Source organism: Cyprinodon tularosa, unplaced genomic scaffold (assembly GCF_016077235.1).
Source record: "Cyprinodon tularosa strain WSP-4 unplaced genomic scaffold, ASM1607723v1 ctg355, whole genome shotgun sequence".
In the NCBI taxonomy this organism is placed as follows: domain Eukaryota; kingdom Metazoa; phylum Chordata; class Actinopteri; order Cyprinodontiformes; family Cyprinodontidae; genus Cyprinodon; species Cyprinodon tularosa.
Genome location: NW_024039069.1, coordinates 1,287,420 through 1,302,168, shown reverse-complemented (window position 1 = coordinate 1,302,168; position 14,749 = coordinate 1,287,420). Strand labels below are relative to the sequence as shown.

The window sequence follows — 14,749 nt, the reverse complement described above, 5'->3', positions numbered from 1 at the left end:
TCTTGGCATTGCACCATCTGATATAACAAGCAAAAACAACTCTGCTTGCATTTAATAAACATGGCGAAGAGTAAAACAGTACAGCACATTAAATACGCCCTGGCTGCCTTCCATGTTGCTCTCCATTGTTTACTTTTCTGATTTCTGTCGCACCGATGACATCATCAACGCTGACTAAGTATGATAGCATCAGCAGACATACACTGGTGGGGGACAGAGGACACAGCTTTTCAGCGGGGTATCAGACCTGGATTTTTTGCCAAAAGACAAAGGAAACAATTGCTGATTGTTGAAGTGTGATAAAGATGAAGCAAACCCGTTGAACTTATATTTAAATGCATGGTTTTGTTCGCCATCAAGCCACTGTTAAACATGCTGCCAATTTCCAGCGAGCCTGTACTTAACATAGACTCGTTATTTAGGGCTGAACGGACCACTTGCCCTACCCACTATGGGGTTTGGGATGGCACTTAATGTGGCGGACCCTCCAAAGGAATGTGCAGATGGAGGGTTAGTGCTCAGGGTTAGTGCTTAGGGGCCGGTTTGGGATCGGGCCTCTAAGAGGTTGAGCCTCACTGGACGTTAGGGTTCTAGTTTCTAGTTTGACCAAGGCTCAAATCTCAACAGGAATTTCTTATAGAGGCTGACATGCAGTGTCCTGCTGCTTCAGAGTGGAGGGGAGATCACGTCCAAAAGCGGAATAAACAGCTTTTGGTAATGAGCAAAATACTCATCAAATCAGGCGCATTTTTATCAAATTTAACAATGCATATTTTATCAATAATTTTACGAAATTTACAGGGTAGGTTTAACAGATGATCAAAGGACAGTTAGAAAAGTTTACGCCAACAAATATGTTAAAAAAGCTTTATTTAAAACTGAAACATTGCTCTTATAAAGGAACAAGTTTTTTCTTCACGACAGTGAAGAAACGTTTTTTTTTCCAAAGCATTTATCTCCATAGCAATTTGCTCTATCCTTCCTTTTATAAACTGTTTATTGTCCTTGCTGTACTAATGGAGATATTTACAATGGCTCACGTGATCCACCCTTTGTTTTTTTTCTGTTTTTAAAGAAGCATATGAGTGCAGAGCTTCCTTCTTCCCCTCTTATTGTTCTTTATTGCCTCCTTTTCATTTTTTTCTTCTCCTCCACCTCCTCCTTCTCTCTCGACAATTCTTCTCATTGCGCCTCCTCCTCACGTCCCTCCACCCTCCACATTAATCACATGGCAGGGAGAATAAAGCGGAGCATCTGTAATAGTTTCACAGCGTCACTGAAGGACGGGCAGAGGTCGGCTAGCATTGTGGCTAATGCATGGACTCCTTGTGAGTGTGTTTGTATTAACAGTAATAGATGACTTGGTGTGGATGCAAGGACAGAACAGGGACATCGGTTGCTAAAAATGGATCACTACCTAGTGGTGCAAAATGCATAAGTGTATATGCTCACATCAACAGATACACACAACCAAATGAACGCTACTCATTAAAGAATAACATACATGGACAAGACATTCATTTCTGATTAAGTTTTCGTGATCATTTTCATCCTTTTCTTTGGCAATTTATTGGATATTTAGCCTCTTTTCTTCGGAATGGTAGATCCAGAAGTCTAGCACAGGGGTGTTCAGCTGTCGTCTTTTATTGCTGGCTTGATTTGTTGTTGCTGCAGAGGTTTTGCGTCACTTAAGCTCCCTTGCTGCCAGCAGTTGCTGCTGATTTAGGCATTGGTCCTGCTAGCTTTCTGATCATAAAATGCTTTCTCATTTTTCCAGTCCAAAAGGAAAAGGTTTGATTAAATTCTGATCAGCTGCTGCAAGCTCTCCCCAAACTGACACAAAGGGAAATAATATAGTGCTGCAAATATTCAGACTCGAGACTAATATGACGTTATATTCTGTTTTATTTTACTTTACTTTTAAGCTTGTTGTTTAGAAGCTATTTCTGCTGTTTATTCAAGTGATAAATCTTCCCTCAAACCCCCAGTGTTTATGCCAAACTCTCTGAAATGGATAAGGAAGTCGATGTACCTTCTATAATGAAAAGGCGGGGTGACAATGCAGATAACTTTATCGGTATCTCACTGCCCTTGGGTGAAAATGTCCCGTGCATGGCGTCACCTTCAGTACAGCTCATGTCAGTCAATGGAATCAATTCAAACACCTCAACTCACATCCCCGCTACCCTTGTCTCCTGAGTTGAACATATTGTGACTTCTGGTAGGAAGACATACCAGTCTGACATCAGTGCTGTGTATAGTCTGATATGTGGTGAGTTGCTTATTTATTAATCCACTCCACAGCTCAACCTTTGCAAAGCTGTCTGCCACTTGTGCAGAGAAAAACAATACAGAAGGAAAAAAATGGAAAATAACAGGATTCCATTATTGGAAGACCATGCAGAGATTTAATATTGGCCTAAAAAAGTATAGGGTAGGGTCGTGTTTGGATGGCCCAATGAAACTGGAGGAACTATAAGAATCAAATAATTTTTTATTATTATCCTCAAACTATAGTTCAATTACGTTTTAATATCATTATAAAGCATATATTGTAACTATATTACATTGTAAGATGAGGCTTTAAAACTAAACCTAATTTACTTGTCTAACTATGGAAGAGAGGAAAGGACATGGATATCCCTTCTTTCTTTGTCACAGATCCATCCAAAATTAAAAAATGTATATAAATACCAGGCTGTATAATGGTAAGATTGATACTTAAATTTCCTATTTACTATTGTATGAAATGCTGTTGTTTCGTCTAAATAATAATTAGATTGCAGCCTCCATAAGTGGAGCTATGTCCCACTGCAAAGACAGAGAATTTACTGACTGTAGTTTGATCATTTTGTACACTTTATTTTTTAGAAAACTACAGAAAATAACTCTGCTAATGGTAATATTTGTTATATTCCTGCTTTGTATTTTACTAACTCTCTATACAGTAGAAGGTTTGTTTTCCAATTTTTTTTTATTCAAGAAAAACACAAATTTTTTCCTGTCATATCCATTTATCATATTAATATTATGTTATTAAAGTAGTTAAAGTAGTTGTCAAGGTTCTGTCCTGAAAACCGAATTATCCAAAACAAAAACCATGAATACCTCTAAAAGAGAAGGAGATGGCAATATGTTTATATGTGTTAATAATCTCTGAGCAATTACCTCTCATGAATGATTAGGTCTTTTGGCCACCGCTGGCATCTTGACTCTAGCATTAGAATCACACTTCTCTCTCAGTGTTTCAGGATGCTGTGTTCTATTAGTAATACTAGCTGACATCATTTTAAGTACAACTTGCCCGATTGCAACACATTCATTTAAACCTTGGTCCATCACTGATCTATGGTCAGTGCCTGCTTACTTCCTGTTAACTTCAGCCAAGCGTAACATCACCATATGATAACACCATCTCTGTAATTCACTCCAATGGATGGAAAAACATCTAAGTTATAGGTTCGCTCATTATTTGCATCACAATTGGATAGAAACACAGCTTCAGTGTGATTAGCAGCAGTGTCATATCCTTAGTCATGGTTTTGTTATCCCTTCCAGACTGAGATACTTCAAGGCTTGTTATCTATTACTAGATTTCTGTCTTGAGCTGTTATGTATTCATTTTAACATCTTCTAGCCTTCTTCATGTTGTCAAAATACATTCTACAGGTGCTGGTCATAAAATTAGAATATCATGAAAAAGTAGATTGATTTCAGTAATTCCATTTAAAAAGTGAAACTTGTATATTATATTCATACATTACATACAAACTCATATATTTCAGATGTTTATTTTGTTTAATTTTGATGATTACAAATGACAACAAATGAAAATCTCAAATTCATCATATCAGAAAATTAGAATATTACTGAAGACCAATAAAAACAAAGGATTTATAGAAATGTTGGCCAACTGAAAAGTATGAACATGAAAAGTATGAGCATGTACAGCACTCAGTATTTAGTTGGGCCTCCTTTGGCCTGTATTACTGCAGCAATGCGGCGTGGCATGGAGTCGATCAGTCTGTGGCACTGCTCAGGTGTTATGATAGCCCAGGTTGCTCTAATAGTGGCTTTTAGCTCTTCTGAATTGTTGGGTCTGGTGTATTGCATCTTCTTCTTCACAATACCCCATAGATTTTCTATGGGGTTAAGGTCAGGAGAGTTTGCTGGCCAATTAAGAACAGGGATACCATGGTCCTTCAACCAGGTACTGGTAGCTTTGGCACTGTGTGCAGGTGCCAAGTCCTGTTGGAAAATGAAATCTGCATCTCCAAAAAGTTGGTGGGCTGCAGGAAGCATGAAGTGCTCTAAAACTTCCTGGTATGTGGCTGCGTTGACCCTGGACCTCAGAAAACACAATGGACCAACACCAGCAGATGACATGGCACCCCAAACCATCACTGACTGTGGAAACTTTACACTGGACTTCAAGCAACGTGGATGAAGTGCCTCTCTTCTTTTCCTCCAGACTCTGGGACCTTGATTTCCAAAGGAAATGCAAAATTTACTTTCATCAGAGAACATGACTTTGGACCACTCACCAGCAGTCCAGTCCTGTTTCTCTTTAGCCCAGGCAAGACGCTTCTGACGCTGTCTGTGGTTCAAGAGTGGCTTGACACAAGGAATGCGACAGCAGAAACCCATGTCTTTCATACGTCTGTGTGTGGTGGTTCTTGAAGCACTCACTCCAGCTGCAGTCCACTCTTTGTGAATCTCCCCCACATTTTTGAAGGGGTTTTGTTTCACAATCCTCTCCAGGGTGCGGTTATCTCTCTTGCTTGTACACTTTTTTCGACCACATCTTTTCCTTCCCTTCGCCTCTCTATTAATGTGCTTGGACACTGAGCTCTGTGAACAGCCAGCCTCTTTAGCGATGACCTTTTGTGTCTTGCCCTCCTTGTGCAAGGTGTCGATGGTCGTCTTTTGGACAACTGTCAAGTCAGCAGTCTTCCCCATGATTGCGTAGCCTATAGAACTAGACTGAAAGACCATTTAAAGGCTTTTGCAGGTGGTTTGAGTTAATTAGCTGATTAGAGTGTGGCACCAGGGGCCATCAATTTTGAACCTTTTCACAATATTCTAATTTTCTGATATGATGAATTTGAGATTTTCATTTGTTGTCATTTGTAATCATCAAAATTAAACAAAATAAACATCTGAAATATATGAGTTTGTATGTAATGTATGAATATAATATACAAGTTTCACTTTTTAAATGGAATTACTGAAATCAATCTACTTTTTCATGATATTCTAATTTTATGAACAGCACCTGTATATGTGAGGCTAGAATCAAGACTCGGGGTGGTTAGTGAATTAAATTCAGTTTTTCAATAAATTTGGTTGATCAGAGTTAACTTAGAGGTCAAATTAATCTATACATAGGTTCCAGGGTGTTTTGGGTACATTTTCACTTCTTAAGGAATTAAGATTTATGTTTATTTAAAACTGGATTATGTTTTTATTGTATTTTTCTTTGTTATTCAACTTTGTCTGGTGATCTGAAACATGAAGGGCAAAAAATATCCCTGTCATAAAGCATTTTATTGGGCTAGCTAGGCAAATAATGATAAACTAACTTTTTATTCTACTCTCAGGGAACAGTAAGATTTTTAGTTTTTTCAATCCTGTTAAACAATTTGACTGATGAGATAAATGTAAGCAGACAACTCCATAAACATTTAATGTCAAACAAAATTCTAATTAAAGAGGAACGGATTTAAAACAATAGGAGAATCGAAGTAGGTATGGCGAACGTGACTTAGCAACAGGAACCAACTAAAGTGAGCATTGGTGAGATTTTAGCATTTAACTAATACAAATGTGAAATCACAACCATAACCTTGAACTTTAAATTCAAATATAAATGATCCTATATTCATAAAAAGCCCTGAACATATCTTGGACATTTGCTGGTGTTGAATGCTCGAGCAGAGATATTGAAAAATTAACGGTTATATTGCCTTTCATATTCTAAAGCAATTGTTTCTTTTTTCTTTTCATCAGTTTAAATTTAGTATTTGTTTAAAATGTCTCTGCAGTTCCCCTAAACTCAGAAAAAGCTCTCAACTGTAATGTTTTTGTTTTTCTGATTCCTAACAGCCTGAGTCTTGGCATGTGTTGCAGGAGGAGGACCCGGGCGATGGGCGTTTCAGCTTCCCCGGGTATGGCATGGGTCCTGCCTGCCTACAGGCCAAGGATGGCATGGCCATCAAGGGCAACAACAACAACGCTCCGACCTCGGCAGCGCCCGAGAAAAGCATCGAGGAGATGAAGAAGCTGTTCATCAGCCGGGCCAAGCGCATTGACACGGTGTCCCGCGTGGCCTTCCCGCTCGTCTTCCTCATTTTTAACATTTTCTACTGGATCACTTACAAGATCATCCGCAGTGAGGACATCCATAAGCAGTAGTTCAATAGAGGAAAAGGGCGACAGTGACATGAAGCAAAGGAAGCAGCAAAGCAAGTTAAAAATATGAGACAAAAGTGACTTCAAGGCAGATTATATTGCCCTCCTTTTCCATCCGTATCTCTTGTCCTCTCCTTTACTCTCCTTCACTTTGGTCGAGGATTTGCTGCTTTTTGCAGCCCCCTCAAAATCCAACCTGACCAAATCATTTAAAGATGCTTTTTCCTCTTTATCCCTGCTCCTGAATCCTAGACCCTTTTCCTTTATCTTCAATGTCCCTTAACAGTCCGGACCAGTGCAATAGCAATGCAGTAAAATGCATGATATATGAATGTGGCAATATGTCGAAGAAGAAACTTTAAAATCTAAACAAACTTTTCAAGGAACACAGAGGAAATGATTTGGGAGTGAAACGACTGGAACAAAAGGAGACAAAAGACCTTGTATTTAATTTTAGCTTTTTTTTTTTTGTGAAGACAAATATATAACTCTTTGTGGAAATATGATGTAGAGATGGGGTAGCAAAGGTGAAAGTGGCATACAGCAGTGTAATATAATTATTTACCGGAATCGGAAAAGTTATGGACCATGCCTCTAAGGGTGGACAGCTGGAACAAAGGATGTTTCATCCCCCCAAAAAATAAAAGAAAGATGGCGGTTCAGTGCTTCCACTAAATTAATTGATGCAAGGATCATGCATTCTATATATATATAGATTTGCTTCAAATATGTATTGCAAGCACTTGTCGAAGCTTTCCCTCCCTCCTGTCCTGCTGCCAATGCCACAAAAGCTATACAGAAACTTGAAGTTTGTCGCTGCTGGACTATAAAGAAAAAAAAATGAAGAAACTAAAAACATAATTGACACCCAGAGCTGATTAATACTTGTGATAAACATCTATCATTTCCTAATTACTTTCAGTCTGCATATTTGTGTTATTTGTTTGTTGTTGTTTTTTATTTATTTATTATTATCGATATTATTGATATACGTGCCAACTAAACTTGTCCCTTGTTGCTGTGCATATCTCGTCATTTCTGACCTTTTCCTCTGGAGGGAGGGTGAGCAGTTTGATGTCTTTTTAGGATTTTGTTTTGATCACTAAGGTTTGAGTTCAATGCCATCAGCGGAAGAAAGACCAGATCGATCCTTGACCGGAGTAAAAAAAAAATTGCAGAGTCTGATTCATTTTCCTTCGCTGTATTGGAGACTAAAACATCCTTGTGTTGATATCACAGGGCTTCCTTGCTTCAACCCTACCTCAAGGTGACACCAACATCCCCCCGCCTTTTTTAATCCCAAGCAAGAGGACAACATGTCTTAAATCATCCAGATTATAACACAGAACTTTACCTCCATCTCATCCACATGACCCAGCTGTAGCTCGACACTTAATGGAACTACATGGTCACAAATGCAGAATGCATTAACTTGATTTGTTTCACTGCAATGGGTTTAATCGGTCAGGCTGGTTTATGTGATTGATTGATTGATAATTTTGCTTTGCACCAGGCTTTTCTATGCAATGATCAGTATATGCAATTTTAATTTTAACTTCATTGCTCTTCCATCTGAAGTGGCTACACTTTATTGATAGTGAGAATGTTGAGGTAATGACCTCTTTAAGGCACTTTTGGCCAAAAAGCATGCAGATGACTGCATGAAAAACTAGTCTTTAAAAAGAAATAGAGCCAAATCTTGCTTGATATCATTTTTTTCCCCTGTTTAATGCACACAAGAATATCATATTTGTTAATTCATCTGCATAGTAAATGCAGAATATCCCTAAGTGCTTATTTGTTTTGAAAATGTTTTGAACGATGAAAATCCTGGAAAATTACCAGTTTTTTAAGCAAAGATGAAAATATAGAATTAATATTATAGATGTTATTGTTGTGATACGATTTAGAAAAGAGATTTATTTATATTAATGACATAAAATGTATTTTAGCACCTATCAAAAAACACTAAATTGTTAAAAAATGTATAAATTGAGGTTGAAAATTCCTGGCTTAACATCAGTAGCTAAGAGCAGTCTTTCCTGTGAAATCTACTTCACTCATTATTCATTAGGATTTTCAAAATAGGAAGAACACATACAATACATTGGAGGAACCCGTTTCAGGCACTTATTTTTGGAGTATGGAACTTAAAAAAAATCATGGTGTCCTGGGAATATTATAGTCTATTATAATGCTCCTCTTATGCGCAAATATAAATCTGCAAAATATGTTTCATTCCTTAGCAAACTTCGTCTAATAATTGCCTAAACAGCTTTTTACCTCTTAGAGTAAATTTTTTTGATATCCTTGAATATGTCTAGTGGAACAGTTTTTCTTTCAAATCAGAAATCTGTTTTATTCCATCATGAATATGTCCAAGGCTTTGTTACTGAAGATATGTCAGGCTGATCTGAAGGGCTAAGCCACCTATTTATTATTTCATTCTGATTCTAGACTCTATAGTAAAAAGATCCACATAAATGCATATCACCCCAAAAGATATGCCTTTCTTTCCAAACACATGTTGGTGAAGCTGTTTCTACTTTATCATCCAACAGCAACTTTTTCAACTGAGAAGTTTTACAGATCAAAAGTCAGTTTGGTCCATCTATCTTCTAACACTCACTCTAGGCCAAGTTATAGAGGCAATGCATTAAGCAGAAATCCCAAGACCCTTTTTCTTCCCTGCTACTTTCCCCAGCTTATCTGGGGATGCCCAGAGTCAAGAAAGTTAATCTTACCGGTGAGTTATGGGTCTCCCCCAAGCAATTATCCCACCAGATGCCAAAACCAGTTTAGTTGGTTGATTTTAATCTGTAGAAGTAATGATTTTAATCTTGGCTCCCACCAGTAGAACAAACATCTCACATTATCAATAAAGGCCGAAAATACATAAGATCCTGCTGTGACAGGCATTGATATGACCCAGCGCCCAGGGCACCAGTCCATCTGTGGGTGACAAAGGCACAGAGGCAAACAGTTATCTGTGGAGTTGGCTGAAAATGGGTTTCTGCTGCCAATTGTGATTGACGGCTGGAGGAGAATTAGAAAACATGGGATAACAATGTTGCTGGCTGAGACACACAAAATAGTATCTGAGCTGATGTTCACAATTAACACACTATTTAAATCGTTATCGTCTAACTGTGTTTTTTTAGGGATCATTGGCCGCCTTTAATCATCTCTACACTGCAAAAAATCTAAATCTAGATAAGTCATTTTTTTCTAAAAATAAGTGCATTTGTTCTTGAATTGAGGAGGTAAAAGAGACATTTTGCCAATGGAACAAGGCAATTTACACTTAAAATAAGAAAACACAATTGCATTGTCTTATTTCAAGTGCATATTATCTAATTATCTTATTTTAAGAGTAAAATTACTCATTCCATTGGCAAACTGTCTCATTTACCCACTCAAATTCAGAGTGAATACACTTAATATAAGAAAATTTTACTTATTTCTAGATCGTTTTTGCAGTGTAGATAAATACAGATAAATCTCTATTTTAGTGTTTAAACTTAAATTCAGTTTTTGTAACCAAAATAATAAGTTTTAACCCATTATTGACTGAAATATTTGTGTTTTTGGAATGGTTTTATTTAAGCTGTATGCAGCTTATTAGAATTAGTTTGCAAGTTCCCTAAATTACATACTATTGGTTAGAACCCCAACCGCCAGATGGTGGCAATGTACTAATAAAGATATTTTATGTATAGAATACATCTACACATAAAACACATACATGCACAGATAATGGTGGTGTGTCACTGCCACCTTCTGGTCTGAGGCAAATTCATAACAAGAGTCCAAAAGTGGGTTAATGTATTTTGACCTTTAGGACAACTGCTGGTATGCAAACAAGAGGCAACATATGGCGTCAGTGTGTTTTTCCTTTAATGGTAAATGAGCCATTCTACAGCTGAAGAAAGCTCAGCAGCTTTAGTCAATATCAGCAGCTTATGACGTTAGATGATTGTTTTATCAATAACTAAATCCAAATCTTTTACTTTTGACTTTTTACTAAGACACTGCCACTTTATTCCAACAGTCGATCTCCCACCTCATTAGGCTTTTATTTTTAAGGAGAAGCAAAAGACACTTAAAGTAGAAGTAGACGGTGGTAATTTCCCTTCTCTATAATGTGTTTGATGTTGGTGTGAAAATGTGAGCAGTGCCAGTGCCTGCTGTGGTCCACTTTTACCAAAGTAATTATTTTAACTTTAGTTTATCAGTTTCATGTTAACTGGAGGTTTTAACGAAGCCCAGAATGTTAATAAAAGTTGAAGTACAAAAGTATTTGTTGGTAGCTACTTCAATTGATGTAGCCTTTAGTGAGACGCTGTCCATCCAAATATCCCAAAAACAACTTCATATTGATTACTTTCTGCAAACTCAAATAACCTTTTTTTTTTTACTTTGCGCCTAGAAAAGTATGTAGCATTAAAATAAAGCTCTCAACATTTGTTTCCATCAAAGGTGTATTTGACATTGCAGTTGGCATGTTTGCATGAAATCGCAGAGCATGAAATCCAACAAACACCATGCTCAAGACATATGAAGTGCAAGCCAAGCATTTACAGCTAATTATTTGTTTAGAGAAACAATTGCATATTAAGTGAATAAAAAATATTTTATTGTGAGGCTTACTTGAACAACATGAGCCTAGATCTTTTGTTTTGGGGTTTGTTTTGGTTGTTTTTTTTTGTTGCTTATTTTGTTTTTCTGTAAGACACGTAATGGGAAAATATATAAATTTATATTTTTTTTATTCAAAATGCCAATTAGATTTAAATAAAATTTTGATAGATTACAGCATAATGTAATAGAACTTAACATTGTGTTTTAGGTGCCAAAAAAACTGCTGATGTCGTTGCCTTTCAAAATAAAACTGAAACCTTTTCTCCTTTTCTTAAGGAACTAATTTCTCTGTGTGCCATAAGCGGTCTCACTCCAAGCACTTCTTTTCATAAGCCGACATCCCTTTTCCTACATGTATCTTCTTGTGCCATATCAGGGTTGAATATGCAACCAAAATACAAGGGGAAAAAATAAGTCTAAAAAATGAAAAATGGACCTACAAGCATATCATGAATTTTTCAACCACTTTACATGATTCATGAGCCTTTCCTCTGGCATGAGTCCTCTGTGTATCATAGCTGCATCATCAGGAGCCTCATTTTATTATATTAGTCATTGATTTCATTGTATTTGGTGGAGCTGCAAAAGGTATCATGTAAAAATATTAGGATTATATTGCATCATATTAAAAGAGAAAAAGAAAGATAAGTTGATAATGAAGGATACGTTTATCAAACTTTGATTTCTAAGCTGGATTTTAACGAAACATGGTTGATATTTCAAAGCTTATCGATTTTGAAGTTGAATTTTTTTTGGTTGGATTTTTCACTTGTATTTTAATGTATGTATTGTAAAATCTGATACCCAGAGAGAAAAAGGAAAAAAATACAGTGAAACCTGAACTGATGTGAATTAATAAATTACTATTATTATTGATTTGTTAAACTTATTTGCAAAAGTTGGAATGGCCTTAATTTTGCTTTAACCTGCTTCTATTGTGTCTGGCACAAAGTGCACCTCGTTTTAATTTGCTAAATTTCAGATGCTAATTATGGTGCTTATATAAGCTGAGAGTGCACATCAAAGCAAGATGAAAAAGTTCAGCGAATTCTTTTTATTTTTTCATTAATCTGAGAAACTATATTTTGCATGAATATGAATAAAAATGGCAGATATTTTGGCTTGTACAAAAAAAACCGTGAAGCAATTTGAAGATGAAAAAAAAAAAAGAATGTACCGTTTCTGCTGTATCTGTATATATCTGAATATTTATAAAAAAGAAAATATGTCATACTACTAATTCTATTAACGATTAAAGGTTTTCTGGACAAAAATCTCTTTACCTGTTTTTGAACATTGTCAAGATTGTTGGAGTTGGATCTTCTGCTTTCTGTTACTCGACTCAAGGATCTGTGTAATCATTAAAGAAAAAGTATTAAAAATCGCAAATAAACATATTCTGTCATTTTTTGTTTTTGTTTCTTGAAACAACAAAAAATATACTAACCTTATTTTCATATAAATGTTTATAACTTTTCAATTAGAATTAAAAGAGATAGTTTAGAGCTTTTTTAAATGTTACCGAATTATAATCACTAGCCCATAATGAATGTTGTGAAGCAGACCAAGTGTTAAGGGATTGATCGTCAGAAGGTTTGCTTGTCTTAAAATAGATGCAAACATGTTTGTACGCACAGATCAGATCTTTACAGAAGCTGCAAAGCGATTTGCATTTCCAATTTAGCACGCATTTGCAAACTATTTTTTTTGCATGCTTGCCTTCATCCATATGCAGATCATATTTTATTGACCAAACCATGCAAATTGATGTGTGAAGGATATGCAAATGTAAACATTTTCCATGCGCAAAAAAATATTTCAAATCTGAAACTCAACATTTGTTCTTGCAGTGTTCTTTTAGTACTACTGGAAATCAGTTGCAAATTTACGCACAAAAATATCCGTAGTTGTTGCCTCAAAGAAGGAATTGGGTTCAAAGCCTGACGATTGAGAGAGGTAACAACAATACTAGAAAAATAATAATGAATAAAAAAATGTCTACGCAGGTTGGCCCAATGCACCTGTTTGCAATAAAAAAAAAAGCTAAACAGAAAACGTGCCTTGAGATGACATGTGTTGTGAATTTGGCGCTATATAAATAAACTGAATTGAATTGAATTGAAAACATGAAATTAGATAATGTGGCATGTTTATAAAGCATAACTCCTCATGAAGCTTGTTTGTGTTTCTTTGTTTTTAAATGTTGTTCAAAGGACTTTGAGAGGACTTATGTGAGGTGTACTACCAATATATCAATATTTCGCACCAATTTTTATCCCCCTCTTCATGGCTTAGAACCTCATCCTTCTTTTGCAGCCACTCTCAAACGCAGTCTGCTTATTTTAACGGGTGGAACCAAATTGGTTTGGATTTACCATTAGTTGACCAACCTTTAGATCACATGCAACAGACCAACTTATTGCACATAAATTTAATCACCTATTATTTGGAGATCAGGCCTAAAGTGTATAACGGTGAAATGTAAGGAAAATTATGGCTGATTTTTTTTATTTTTTTCCCAATAGATGATAAATAAAAAGAGAAGTGGGGTATTAATTTATGCCCCCTGAATCTGATCCCTGTTAGATTCTTCACAGTTAATAGCTTTCTGAATCCACTGATTACTAAAGAGTCTGTGTGAATCTGTGTGACATATATTCCTAGTATAACCAAAGGATACCTTTGAAGGCTTTAGAAGGTTCAGAGTAGTAATAGAAAAACGGTAATGAAGACAATGGAAGAGAGCAGATGTATCAGGAAACTTTTGTAGAACTAAAAAATATAGTTAACTAATATTAAAGAAAAAAAAATCAAGTTTTGAACATGTCATGGAGAAATTTTTAAATCATCACCTGAGTAATAGCAAAAGTATAACCCAACTGTAAGCCTGCCAAAACATGCAATCCACTGAAAATTAGAGGCTGATTGTTAATGACACTGCAGAGATCTACTGCCAAGCTGAGAGTCTGAACTATTTATGGTCCAGCCGTAGAAATAGTATTTATCGCTCAAGCCATGTAAGGGACACAGCAAAAATGGAAGGTTCTCTGGTTAGATGAAATATCATCACCATGCAAAAATGAGTGTAGGTGGAAAACTAACAATGCACATCACCCTGAATATTGCAGAACATAAAAGATCTTGCTTTGGGCTTTCTAATCTTTGAAAGGGATACCAACTGGCCTTGTTAGGAAGATAAAATAACCTAAACAAGCATCATTTTAAGATCAATTTCAGCAACAGCTACAAAGCTGGATCCATCCAGGCAGCAGGATTTGTGATTTCAAATCAGATTAGTACTTTTTTTTTCTCACACCGGTCATGCTTTTACTTCAACTCATTTTGCATTCCATTTCCCCCTTTAAGCCTAGCAACATGGCAGGATGTGACACATCAAGAGAGGGCAGAGCTCCATTTGATTTTTTTCTTTCCAAGCGTATCTGAAAACTTCAGTTCATTCAGATTGCTTAAAAGCTTAGTGGGGGCAGCTGATGAGTAGGCAAAACCAATGGTTTACAGTCAGAATGTTGGGACTCTATGATCAATAGGACAGATGAGTACTTCAGCTCACTTAGAGTCCAGCACCAAACGAACCGGTCTCCTGCAGAAAATCAATACTAATCATTTAGGTGAAGGCTCTTCTTATACATCTCAGGACCCTTTTAATAGTCCGTGCACACGACGAATAAATGAAACT

The 14,749-nt window shown here is 36.3% G+C and overlaps 1 protein-coding gene across 2 annotated transcripts in view; it reads left to right on the top strand.

Annotated features, from left to right (window-relative positions):
• The window catches only part of glra1 (glycine receptor, alpha 1), a 167,665-nt gene extending 160,237 nt beyond the window's left edge, over nt 1-7,428 (top strand). For both annotated transcript variants that reach the window (XM_038295419.1, XM_038295420.1), the window contains one exon: nt 6,130-7,428. In XM_038295419.1, coding sequence (XP_038151347.1) covers nt 6,130-6,414 — 285 coding nt within the window. In that variant the 3' untranslated portion in view covers nt 6,415-7,428. The remainder of the gene's footprint in view (nt 1-6,129) is intronic.
• Nucleotides 7,429-14,749: the final 7,321 nt, after the last annotated feature.